General features: G+C 35.7%; 3 protein-coding genes across 3 annotated transcripts in view; all 3 read left to right on the plus strand.

Moving 5' to 3' along the window:
- The first annotated feature begins 1443 nt into the window (after positions 1-1443).
- On the plus strand, positions 1444-4718 carry LOC103516754 (zinc finger X-chromosomal protein-like). Its single transcript, XM_026829056.1, has 3 exons — positions 1444-1780; positions 2028-2302; positions 4009-4718. The coding sequence occupies exons 1-3, from the start codon at positions 1560-1562 to the stop codon at positions 4308-4310; spliced, it is 798 nt and encodes a 265-aa protein (XP_026684857.1). The 5' UTR covers positions 1444-1559; the 3' UTR covers positions 4311-4718.
- The window catches only part of LOC103516757 (zinc finger protein Xfin-like), a 28527-nt gene continuing 19578 nt past the window's right edge, over positions 4400-13348 (plus strand). Inside the window, exons 1-6 of the mRNA XM_026829057.1 lie at positions 4400-4472; positions 4761-5193; positions 5462-5531; positions 7196-7485; positions 12226-12407; positions 12794-13092. Of these exons, the coding sequence (XP_026684858.1) occupies positions 4400-4472; positions 4761-5193; positions 5462-5531; positions 7196-7485; positions 12226-12407; positions 12794-13092 (1347 nt within the window). The remainder of the gene's footprint in view (positions 4473-4760; positions 5194-5461; positions 5532-7195; positions 7486-12225; positions 12408-12793; positions 13093-13348) is intronic.
- LOC113470540 (longitudinals lacking protein, isoforms A/B/D/L-like) lies at positions 11988-12616 on the plus strand. The gene has a single exon (XM_026829054.1). It carries the CDS (start codon positions 12176-12178, stop codon positions 12458-12460), a length of 285 nt encoding a protein of 94 aa, XP_026684855.1. The 5' UTR covers positions 11988-12175; the 3' UTR covers positions 12461-12616.

Raw genomic sequence — 13348 nt, forward strand, 5'->3', positions numbered from 1 at the left:
TGTATGAATAACAGGGTCACCTCGAGAAGGATGTGGCTTTTCACCACGCATCTACGGTCTTGGTTAATGAGAGGCTATAAGAGGCGCATCATTTAACCCTATGGCTTGTGAGGACCAGTCAACAGTCAACCCGTTGAAAGGTACTACCTCTCCAAATACCATTTTCGACCCCACATAAATACCATTTTCGACCCGTATGTATGTATGTATGTATGTATGTATGTACCATGGGGTCGAAAATGGTACATACATACATACATACATACATACATACATACATACATACATACATACATACATACATACATACATACATACATACAACAAAAATACATACATACATACATACATACATACATACATACATACATACATACATACATACATACATACATACATACATACATACATAAAAACATACATACATACATACATACATACATAGACCATGGGCTAAAAATCACTTTTTTGACATCAGGGGATCCCAAAACGGATATTTCCAACCATTTCCCGATTTTGAAAATTTGGACCGATTGCAATACTTTCATTACTAGTATAGCTCCGCTAAACTGTAGTAATAGAAAGTAAAAAATCTGGTGTGAACATCACACGACTTTCTATTACATTTGCAGAATACGTAAGTATTTGAAAAGAAATTTATTCTTCTTTCAGATGAGAATGATCAGATATGTGTTCATTGCAATGAAGTTCTATCCAGGGATTTACACAAGCTTATTGAGCATTGTAAAACATGTCCTGAAATGACAAGACCTGATACATATCATTACAGATTTGTTTGCTACAGCTGCTCTTATTACACCGACAGACATTATTCTTTCAAAAATCATGTAAATAAACATTTAGGAGTAAACCCCTATGTTTGCCCGATTTGTAATCACAGATGTAGAAGATTCTCTTCTTTGAACATTCACATGAAAAAAAATCACTCGTCATCTGATTATACATTTCGTTCTGTTGTTGTACGCTCTGTTGATTGAAAATTCACATAGGAAAACGTCACTCGTAAGTTTCTGAGTTGCAAATGCAAATTCTTGTAAATAAAAAACTGCTGCAAATGCAAGAACTTACAGAAAAAAATATCGAGAACGATGGACTTTGAATCTGGAGGTCGGTGGTTCGAGTACAAGTCAAGTCATAAAATTTAGTGTAGTGTATTAAGCGGGTATTTTTAACAAACATTCATGCTTAATCCAGTTACCCAGTTGATTATTATTATAATTATTATTATTATTATTATTATTATTATTATTATTATTATTATTATTCGTTATCAAAATAAATCCTATAAATGTTGTTAAGCGCGAAAGATCATTTTTAATGTGTGTTTTTACTTTTTATTACACAGCTACTGCGGAATAAACGAAGGGCTTTAATGCATGGATATTTTCCAGTCATTTTCCTCTACATTTTCCTTTCCACTATAGTTATTTTCCAATCTTTTTTCAGAACGAGTCGTATCATGGGCACCTTTACCGGCGAATCCTTCGGGCAAGTTCACTTGTGATGCGTGTGGCAGACAGTACAAACATAAGCGACATATGTATTCTCACAAGAAAGACGAGTGTGGACAAGAGCCGAGGTTTGAATGTCCCCATTGTCCCTACAGAGCGAAGCGGAGATCTTCCCTTAAGTCCCATATTTGGGCACCTTTACCGGCGAATCCTTCGGGCAAGTTCACTTGTGATTTGTGTGGCAGACAGTACAAACATAAGCGACATATGCTTTCTCACATGAAAGACGAGTGTGGACAAGAGCCGAGGTTTGAATGTCCCCATTGTCCCTACAGAGCGAAGCGGAGATCTTCCCTTAAGTCCCATATTTCTATTCGACACTACTGAATTGAATTTTTCTTTTTATTTTAAATACGTATTATAACAAACTTCTGAATCACACTGAACTAATTGAACTATATTCACATGATAATTCAAACCTCGTGTCCTGTCGACGAACGGAAATCTTTCTAACTCTGGATGAAGATGAATCAGTGTTCTCTTGAACAAAAAAAGAATATTTTATCGAAACTGTAATCAGAAAGGTGCAATAGTAAGAAGTGACTGCTGCGGCAAATCCTACAAGAATCGCAACCTACGGGACCGCCACCGCAAGACGGAGTGCGGCCGCGCGGACCGCGGGAACGGGCCAATCATACGCTGCCCGCTGTGCGCGTACGAGTCGGCGGAAATGACGGACTTCCGTACGCATTTCATTATGAAGCACAATGCGCTGACGCCGGCCCGGTCCAGTGTGCGCGACCCCGATGATGAGACCGAGTATGCTCTGGGCGTGTAGTTGCCCAGTGGGAATCCGCACCGGGGCACTTATTTTCCGACTTTGTATTTATGTGCTTTATTTATTATTTTTTCAGTACAATAAGATATAATATGTACATACCTACATAGATTAATTGTAGAGAGAAACAATCAATAAGAATTTATTGATGAGCTGTCCAGAGTCTGGGTTGCCAGACTCTGGACAGCTAAGAGATAGAGATAGTAATAAGAGATCAAAAAACATTGGTCCCTCGTTTTAAGAGGTTGTTATATCAATTTCACTTTTTGCCTTAAACAAATTGTATTTATTTATTTAAACATATAAAAAAAAAAAAATCTCGAAAATTTCTCCTCTCCGGTTGAGACCATTTGTATGTAAAAATTACTCATGCCACAGAATCAAAGGGATTATAATTTCCACAAAGAAAAGTTAAGTTAAGAATCCGTAGTATATTTTATGTAAATATATTTACATGTTTTACTCTTTACTCCACGGAAGTGCATGGAATTTGAAATAAATTATGTCGTTTGTATAAAATAAAATCGTGTCGTGGTTATTTTGACTTTTTTTCATTTTAGTGACTATGGTTTTACTCTCCATTCGACGACAAGCTATCAGCATACTCACATTAAATTCACCCAGCCTGAGTGGGGCCGGGAAAAGCCAGCAGTATGTGATTGTCCAAATGGTGTATGCGGATACTAACCACGCGCCTCGTTTGCTTAACCTCAGTGATCCATTTAGGAACTGATTATTTAACGCGCTTTCGCCGCTACCTTAGCGGAATTCAAAGGAACATTGTACTCATTTGTAATTGAAAGGAACGCTCCCCTCCCTTTTCTCTCTCCCTCTGTTCAGAGAGAGAGAGAGAGGTTTTGTTGTTATAAGAGAGAGAGCTATTGTTAAAGTGATATTTTCCTTCCAGAACAAATGTGTATTCATTGCGATCAGCGTCAATCCTCCGACATAAATAAGCTCATGAATCATTGTAAAACATGTTCCGGAATGACGAGACCAGATGCATTTCGTTACAAATTTGTTTGCTTCAGATGCTGTTATTTTTCGTACAAACACTCCAATATGAAAGCTCATTTAAATGTACATTTCGGAGAGAGACCATATGTTTGCCAGATTTGCTACCACATCACCGGAAGAAGATGTTCAGCTTTGAGCAATCATATGAATCGATGTCATTTTTAATATTTGAGTTTAATATTTTTTTGAAAAGACAAAAATAAAGTGTACCTAAGCTTTTTTAAAAATAGTTTTATAGACACTCTTGTTGTTCATACTCGTAGATACCTACATGTTCATAAAAAAAGAAGACAATAACACTTCTTGAACTTTAGCTTTTAAACTTTTTGATAATCAAACAGTATAGCCTGGCACACACTAAAAAAGTAAATCAGGCTTTTTTTGTGAGGAGGAAAATCTTTTTGATTTCTCTAGTATAGCTAGAGGGTATGCTGGAGTCACGGCTCAGGGTATGGTGTTTCGCCCTTTTGTGGCACCATTCTTGACCGCTCAACCCGCTAAAAACCTCCCCGATCTTCTTTGTTATTCCCGGAACAACGGTGGTAGTTCGTCAGGTAGTAAATCAGGCTATGAGTAACTTTGTTGCTTTGTTCACATCCAACAACAAACTCGCACAGTCTAAACAACACTTTTAGAGAAAAAAAAAAAAAACAATGTAACTATCTCAGTTACTACAGTAAAATTATTTTATTTGCTTCTCAGATCAGACGAGTCAGACGTGCATCCATTGCAAACTACCTCAATCCAGCGACGTAAACACACTTGTAGACCATTGTAGAAATTGCCCTCGAATGGTGAGATCGGATCCATTTCGTTACAAATTCGTTTGCTACGGATGCTCTTATTTCACCTACAACGTTGGCAATATCAAAAAACATTTGAACATACACTTGGGAGAGAAACCATACGTTTGCCGAATTTGTAACTATAGTGCTAGAGAGTCTCAATCTTTGAAAGTTCACATGAAAAAGTATCATTCGTGAGAATCGTGAGTTTTCCATGATAATAATGTTTGTTGTTTTCTATAAAATAATCTCTTCAAGTAATCATTTCATTGTGGTTTGTTTGTAACATGATTTACATGATCTCTTTAATGTCAGTTCTCACAAGATCAATAGGTTTAGTATCCAGTAGTGTTTTTGAGAGTACAAGGAATGAAGATTGAAGAGACAGAATCCACACCGTTTGGATTTTGGAGATAGAGATTATTTTATAAAGCTGATGTCCAAAGTTGTTCCAAGTTTGTCTTAAATGGATGTTGACAAATTAGTATCATTTGTGCAAATTCCAGAGTTTCATCAATGAACATTATTTATAATGTATTCCAAAAATTAGTTATATCTTCTAGTGATCTAGTAATTGTAAATAAATAATGATTATACAAATTAAAATTCTGATCTTTTGAGTGATCTTATAAATCTGATATTTTCTAGCCCCCAGCCAATTCGAATCTAACCCACCACTTTCTTTTACAGAAATCGGCATTGGCAAATTACAATGTACATTTTGTGACCTTGGCTTGAGTAGAAACATCAACGAGATTCTGGATCACAAATGTACCGAGGATCTGCACCAGTTTCAATGTTGTATCTGTAACAATGTGTTCAAGTGCAAGTGGTTGCTCAAACGCCACCTGTTCAAACACACAGGAGATAAGCTGTACTCCTGCCATTATTGCGATTATCGAAGTGCCTATACGTGCGACATTAAGAAGCATACGAGAAACCATACGGGCGAGAGACCGTATAAATGCGAGTTCTGTGCGTACGCGGGGAAAACCGCGTGGCACTTGAAATTACACGTTGGTCGTATCCATGTCTGTGATGATGCTCGTAAACTATGGTGGGAAATAAAAAGGGTTTCCTAGTTTTCGTTCTATGAAAACGATGGTCGAGATAGTCTAGCTCTAGATATCCCTACATTTTTCCGAAGAGAACACCAAAGTGACAGGGACATGGAGGATGCTTCAAATTTCAAAATACATATTTGAGCTTGAAACATATCCCTACATTTTTCCGAGGAGAACACCAAAGTGACAGGGACATGGAGGATGCTTCAAATTTCAAAATACATATTTGAGCTTGAAAAGTGGAGCTGGGAGTATTTCTTTTTCTCTTAATTAATGCTCTTTAAGTTTGGTAGAACCCACTATCGACAAGGGCAACCATAGATTTATCATCAATATTAATTCTGGCAGTGCAATAGTCCTAAATTAAAATGGACGCGGCACACATAAGGGATCAGGAAGAGACCGCCTTAACATAATAATAAAATATTAATTCTGGATGGGAAAATGGAGGTATGGATGGAAAAATGGGAAAATGAAACAACAAGAGGCCAATGGACAAAGAGAATAATAAAGAATGCAAAAGAATGGGTGGAGAGGAAATATGGGTGTGTTACATATGAAATGAGCCAATTTTTAACAGGACACGGAAATTTCGGCACATATCTTAAGCGAATGAGAAAAGTAAGAACAGTAAGATGCCAATATTGTGAGTATGAACAGGATAACCCATGCCATACCTTCTTTGGATGTCAGAGATTCAACGAAGCAAGGCAGGAATGCTACAGGAGGATAGGAAGAGAATTGAGTCCGGAGTTGTGGATTATAGCCGCATTCGATTATGTGACTTTTGTTTTATAGTCAACATGGTTGAACGGGACTTTAAATTTAACGATCGAACATGGTGGAGAGGCTATTCGAAGAGCCGGCTGAACCAATGGGATTCTGCTTTGGACGTCCACAAAGCTAAATCTTACAATCTGATTGGTTCAGCCATGTTAACTATAAAAAGAAAGTAAAAAAGTCACATAATCAAATGCGACTTATTTTGGGCTTAAAGGTGTCTCTACACATAGTCGACATCGTACGTAAATCGACCATCGATCGACGAGGTGAAGAGGTGAAGCATTTTGTCAAGGCAGTGTGGACGGTTCAGTCGACATCGACCGTCGACTATGTGTGGACATACATTTACATTCCAGGAATCAGTTTACCGATAACCCCTTAACCTTTTTTTTATTATTTTTTTTTTTTATATTTCATTGATACAATTAAATTGAAATCTAGATATTTAGACTTTGTTGAATAGTTAGACTTACGTCTAACTTTGTATATTTCATTGATACAATTAAATTGAAATCTAGATATTTAGACTTTGTTGAATAGTTAGACTTACGTCTAACTTTGGTTCCTCCTCCTCCTCCTCCTTTTCTTCTTCTTCTTCCTCTTCTTATTCTTCGTCTTCTTGTTCTTCCTTCCTCTGAAGCTTCATCAAGATTACTATACTAGTCACGATTTAAGGATTTAAATCACTGAGGAACCTCTGTAGTTCAAAAGATTAGACCTCGAATTTTTTTTATCCAATTTCCTTGTTTTTTTTTTAAGTGAAGTGTGAACATTTATTTCAGTTTGAAAAATACACAATACATCATTAAATTGAATGACACTTTTTTTTATCCAATGTCTCAGATTTTTTTTCCTCAGATTTTTTTAATCCAATTTCCTTTTTGCTTTTTTTTAAGTGAAGTGTGAACATTTATTTCAGTTTGAAAAATACACAATACATCATTAAATTGAATGACAATTTTATCTCTTCTTTCTTTTTTCAAATAATAAAATACAAATTATTTGTGTTCAAAGTTAAAACCGAACTTATTGACCGTTAGGAGTAGAATAAGTAAGCGATTACATTTATTTTATCTAGTCATTTTCAAATTCCTATTTTTATTATTATTTAAAAAAATTAAAAATGCCTACCCCGAATTGTATACCCAAAGCAAAAATTAGAAATGTCTTTGTCCACATTCCTTTATTTAAAGTGTTTAATTTCTTCAAACTGTGTGCAATTGTGCATTGTGCCAGCTGCGGCCGCTTCTAGTTATCGGATTAATTCTGAACTTCTTCATTCTTCCAGACAACTTCCTCTACCGAGGCCGAGTCGAAACACCATTCCCCTGGGTACGAATGGAAACCATGTTCCCATGCGACGGTTGCGGCAAAGAGTACAAAGCGCGAAGCTCGCGAGACCGACATAAGAAGTTCGAATGTGGACGAACCCCTCAATACCAGTGTCCACATTGTCCGTACAGGGCCAAACAGAAGATTAACCTCAAAACCCACGTCAACATCAAACATTCGAAACTCTCGAAAGGGTAGTCTGGACGCACCTTTGTTTTGTGGATTATAGCCGCATTCGATTATGTGATATTTTTTATAGTCAACATGGTTGAACGGGACTTTAAATTTAACGATCGAACATGGTGGAGAGGCTATTCGAAGAGTCGGCTGAACCAATGAGATTCCGCTTTGGACGTCCACAAAGCTGAATCTTACAATCTGATTGGTTCAGCCATGTTAACTATAAAAAGAAAGTAAAAAAGTCACATAATCAAATACGACTTATTTTGGGCTTAAAGGTTTCTCTACACATAGTCGACATCGTACGTAAATCGACCATCGATCGACGAGGTGAAGAGGTGAAGCATATTGTCAAGGCAGTGTGGACGGTTCAGTCGACATCGACCGTCGACTATGTGTGGACATACATTTACATTCCACGAATCAGTTTACCGATAACCCCTTAACCTTTTATTTTTTTATATTTAATTGATACAATTAAATTGAAATCTAGATATTTAGACTTTGTTGAATAGTTAGACTTACGTCTAACTTTGCTTCCTCCTCCTTTTCTTCTTCTTCTTCCTCTTCTTATTCTTACTCTTCGTCTTCTTGTTCTTCCTTCCTCTGAAGCTTCATCAAGATTACTATTACTATACTAGTCGCGATTTAAGGATTTAAATCACTGAGGAACCTCTGTAGTTCAAAAGATTAGACCTCAAATTTTTTTTATCCAATTTCCTTGTTTTTTTTTTTAAGTGAAGTGTGAACATTTATTTCAGTTTGAAAAATACACAATACATCATTAAATTGAATGACAATTTTTTTTATCCAATGTCTCGGATTTTTTTTCCTCAGATTTTTTTAATCCAATTTCCTTTTTGCTTTTTTTTTAAGTGAAGTGTGAACATTTATTTCAGTTTTAAAAAAACACAATACATCATTAAATTGAATGACAATTTTATCTCTCCTTTATTTTTTCAAATAATAAAATACAAATTATTTGTGTTCAAAGTTAAAACCGAACTTATTGACCGTTAGGAGTAGAATAAGTAAGCGATTAGGTTCAGTGAAAAAGCATCTTTCCCAAGGATTTTATATCAAACATTATTCTTTTTGTTTTGTACTCTCTCCTCTTCATATTATTATTATTTTTTTAATTAATCAGGGTTGTTCAATTACTCTAATTATAATACGTGTTTCCCATAATATGTCAAAATGTACATGAGAGCTTGGTTAGACTGCGGGGGTAAAGGGACTTTTCAGTCCTATCCCAGCAGGATAAACAAGGTATATTCTATTCTACTCATCTTTACCTTCCAGAAATCGTGAATATGGGAACTTTCAAGTGCGTCCATTGCAAAGAGCTAATCCGTCAGGAGCTCCTGATACTACATTGCAAAGAATGTGACTGCGTGAGTCGACCTGACGCTACGTACAACTATGTTTGTTTCGCGTGTAAGCATCACTCGAACGTTCGTACCAACATGCTCTATCACATTCGGACACACACGGGCGAGAACCCATTTAAATGCAGCTTCTGTCCGTATAAATGCAAAGGCATCCCGCACCTCAAGCAGCACATACAACGGAAACATCTGTCGTAGTTGGGTTGTCCAGTTCGATTTGATTGAACTCAAAATTCGAACGAGTTGATCGGACTGAATTCAAAAGAAGTAAATGTTATTATTTTATATAGTACTAATGTTGGATATTATACTAGGCTTTTTTACAGTTCGTTTAGTGTGCAAATCGAGGAGAAGAAGAAGAAGAAAGAAAAAAAAAAAACATCCGACGATAGTGGTAAAACATGTGACATGGTGACCTTGTTGAAAACCATTTACTGAATTGTTATTATTTTACAAGTTTACCAAGTTGTTATTAGCTAGGCTTTGTTACAGTTCGTTTAGTGTGCAAATTAAGAAGAATAAAACATCCGATGATAGTGGTAAAACATGTGACATGGTGACCTTGTTGAAAACCATTTACTGAATTGTTATTATTTTACAAGTTTACCAAGTTGTTATTATGTTACAAGTTTACTGAGTTGTTATTATTATTTTACAAAATGACAGCAAAATAGTCGAAAAAGTCTGCCAAATCACTGCTTATTATTTAGCTTGTATGTACATCATTACCGTATCTCATTTTCAGATTAATTTATTACTAATAAAATATTATAGATTATTGTACAATTGTACGTGATATTGTTAAGTTTAGAATTTAGATTTTTAGTTTATACTGTATTGATTTTGTTTTCTACGTGCATTTCCACTTTCTGTCAATTTTGTTCCAATTTTAAATTATTTGTTTTATAGATTTTTCATATATTTTAACAAACTCTTGTTTAAGTGCCTACTTACGTGCAATGGTTTCTCCCATTTGTTAAATAAATGGTTTTCCCCATTTCCATTTTCTATCAATTTTGTTCCAATTTTAAATTATTTGTTTTGTAGATTTTTCATATATTTTAACAAACTCTTGTTTAAGTGCCTACTTACGTGCAATGGTTTCTCCCATTTGTTAAATAAATGGTTTTCCCCCTCGTTATCAAAATAAATCCTATAAATGTTGTTAAGCGCGAAAGATCATTTTTAATGTGTGTTTTTACTTTTTATTACACAGCTACTGCGGAATAAACGAAGGGCTTTAATGCATGGGTATTTTCCAGTCATTTTCCTCTACATTTTCCTTTCCACTATAGTTATTTTCCAATCTTTTTCAGAACGAGTCGTATTAATGGGCACCTTTACCGGCGAATCCTTCGGGCAAGTTCACTTGTGATGCGTGTGGCAGACAGTACAAACATAAGCGACATATGGCTATATCTCACATGAAAGACGGAGTGTGGCCAAGAGGCCCGAGGTTTGAATGTTCCCCATTGTCCCTACAGAGCGAAGCGGAGATCTTCCCTTAAGTCCCCATATTTTCTATTCGACACTACTGAATTGAATTTTTCTTTTTATTTTAAATACGTATTATATACAAACTTCTGAATCACTGACTAATTGAAACTATATTCACATGATAATTCCAAACCCTCGTGTCCTGTCGACGAACGGAAATCTTTCTAACTCTGGATGAAGATGAATCAGTGTTCTCTTGAACAAAAAAAGAATATTTTATCGAAACTGTAATCAGAAAGGTGCAATAGTAAGAAGTGACGCTGAAGGTATCTGTTGCTAACCTCGCAAACAAGAACATAATATTATATTTTACCGTATCTAAAAATTTATTTATCAACATAATACATTAATTTTAATATTTATTATAATAATTATTTTTTTATAAATATGAGTAACTACCAGTGCTTTATTTAGACTGTTTTAGCACACACGTCCCCAGGTGTTGACAAACTCGGGCCTGTCAGTCGGTCTGAGGGGTGGCGCTCATAACAGAGCATATTAGTGTACTATCAAACACAGTAACATCGAATTCAACAATGCATTCACACTTGATTTCAGACACTATCTGCATCCATTGCAATTACTTTCAATCTTCAGACTTGAATGACCTTATGGACCATTGCAGATTCTGCGCTTCCATGGCTCGACCTGACCCGAAGCGCTATAGATTTGTTTGCTATGGGTGTAAATCGTTCCATACCTATCTCAAGGGGAATATAAAGCGACATATTTCGATTCATTGTGGCCGAAAACCGTTCGCGTGTAACTATTGCGACTACAGGGCCGTGGAAAAGGGGCATGTGATGGTTCACATAAGATCTCGTCACAAACAATTGGCTCGCTATTTGAAAAGGGAAGAAAAATTATAAGAGACGCAGAAAGTCTAGGAGCATTCAAGACCTCCCTGGCGAAATATCTTAAACGCTCACAGTGAAAGATAAATTTAGTGGTTGAGTGGAAGAGCTCCTTAAATGGCAAGGTTCTTGCCATTTAAGAGAAAGCAGTTGGAAAAAAAATCAATATTAAATTAAAAGAGTAACTCATACCCTTTATTTGGAGATTTTGGGATGAACTTCTGGACATTCATATGAAAATTAAGACATCAATATTTTTTGTATTGTTTTGTGCAAAGCTTATGGTAGGTACTTGAGATCGATCAATGTGATTTTTTATTATTATTATTATTATTATCTTGACCGTAACAAAAGGTCTTGGCAGCGCTTTAGCTGCGGGAGCTCAATTTAAAATACAACATAATAGACATAGACAGATTCGTTTTCAATAGAAAAACTTATGCAAGGTGTTTATAAACACTTGATCGAGACACCTATTTTATAATTTTTAGGGAATCAATTTTTCCCCAAAAATAAATTTATAATTTCGGCCCTGTTGGCCTCAGAGAGTAGTGGATGTTTCTAAAGCTTTTTTGGCGTGTTTTCAGACACTAGTTGCGTTCATTGCAATGACTTTCAATCTTCAGACTTGAATGAACTTCTGAACCATTGCAAATCCTGCCCTTCCATGCCTAGACCTGACAAATACCGGTGTAAATATGTTTGCTATGCTTGTACTTCGTTTCGTACCTATCACATGGGGAATTTAAAGCGACATGTTTTGGTTCACTGCGATTCTATTAACAACTTTACACTTCGCTTTTCGCGATATTTTCATGTCACAGCAACTGTTATAATGGTTATGCAATGTTTTCAAAGGTTTTTCTTCTGAAACGCTTTGTCAAAATTTAAATTTTAGTGATATAAATCCCTTTTTTTATGCTTGGTTTTGAGTGTCGTAATATTTATGATTCCTTTTACTGCACATGAGTTCGCAAAATTTACAAGTGCACTTTTGTGGCCTATTTCCAGAAAGTTTCCTCACTTGGTCCAATTTGAAGCCGAACTTGAACGGTATGTTTGCGTGCGATCTTTGTGACAAAGAGTACAAATATAAGCGGAATTTGTACAGCCACAAGAAAGACGAGTGTGGACAAGAGCCAAGATTTCAATGTCCCCAATGTTCATACAGAACCAAACGGAAAGGCAATCTTAAAAGTCATTTGGCAATTAGACATGAATGCTACTTGGATGACAGCGCCAATTGCTAATTGAATGCTTTCATTTCAGAAGGGACATTTCCTACTTAGGTCCTTTTTGGTTTAAACAGCTTTTCTAATGGAGAATATTATTAAGAATTCGTCCCAAGAAGACAACTCTCATGTAAAAAAAAAGAAAAAAAATAGCTAGTCTTAATTAAATTAATGATACAGAGCAAAAAATCCTATAAAATCTACAAAAAATTATTTTCAAAGATAGGTACCTAGTTTTTCTTCTTTTAACGTAGGAATCAATAGTCTTCTTCCCCTTGATTTTTTTTCCTCAGATAAGTACTTTTCTTACCTATGTGACTAATTCCGTAATGTTTTTTCTTTTCTTTTTAGAATACTTAAGTGTTTGGCAAAATGATTCCGGCATGTTTACATGCGATGTCTGTTTCAAAGAGTACAAATATAAAAGAGGACTTGTTCGACATAAGAAAAACAGTTGTAAACAAAAACCTCAAAATCTTGATGGTCTATTTTCATGCGATGTTTGCGGCAAACACTACAAATACAAAAAAGGACTTGGGCGACACAAGAGATACGAGTGTGGACAAGAGCCTAAATACGAATGTGATCAGTGCCCTCATAGAACTAAACATATTTCCAGCTTGAAAAAACATATGGCTCTCAAGCATGGTGTTGAATCGCAATGATTTTGCAAGTTTTGTAAAAACTTTTCTGGCACATTTCAAGACGAGTGTGGACAAGAGCCTAAATACGAATGTGATCAGTGCCCTCATAGAACTAAACATATTTTCAGCTTGAAAAAACATATGGCTCTCAAGCATGGTGTTGAATCGCAATGATTTTGCAAGTTTTGTAAAAACTTTTCTGGCACATTTCAACGAAATCGGACAAATCTTTCGATAGTTGTGGTCAGACAACATATATTGG

Source organism: Diaphorina citri, unplaced genomic scaffold (genome assembly GCF_000475195.1).
Source record: "Diaphorina citri unplaced genomic scaffold, Diaci psyllid genome assembly version 1.1 scaffold1659, whole genome shotgun sequence".
Taxonomy (NCBI): domain Eukaryota; kingdom Metazoa; phylum Arthropoda; class Insecta; order Hemiptera; family Psyllidae; genus Diaphorina; species Diaphorina citri.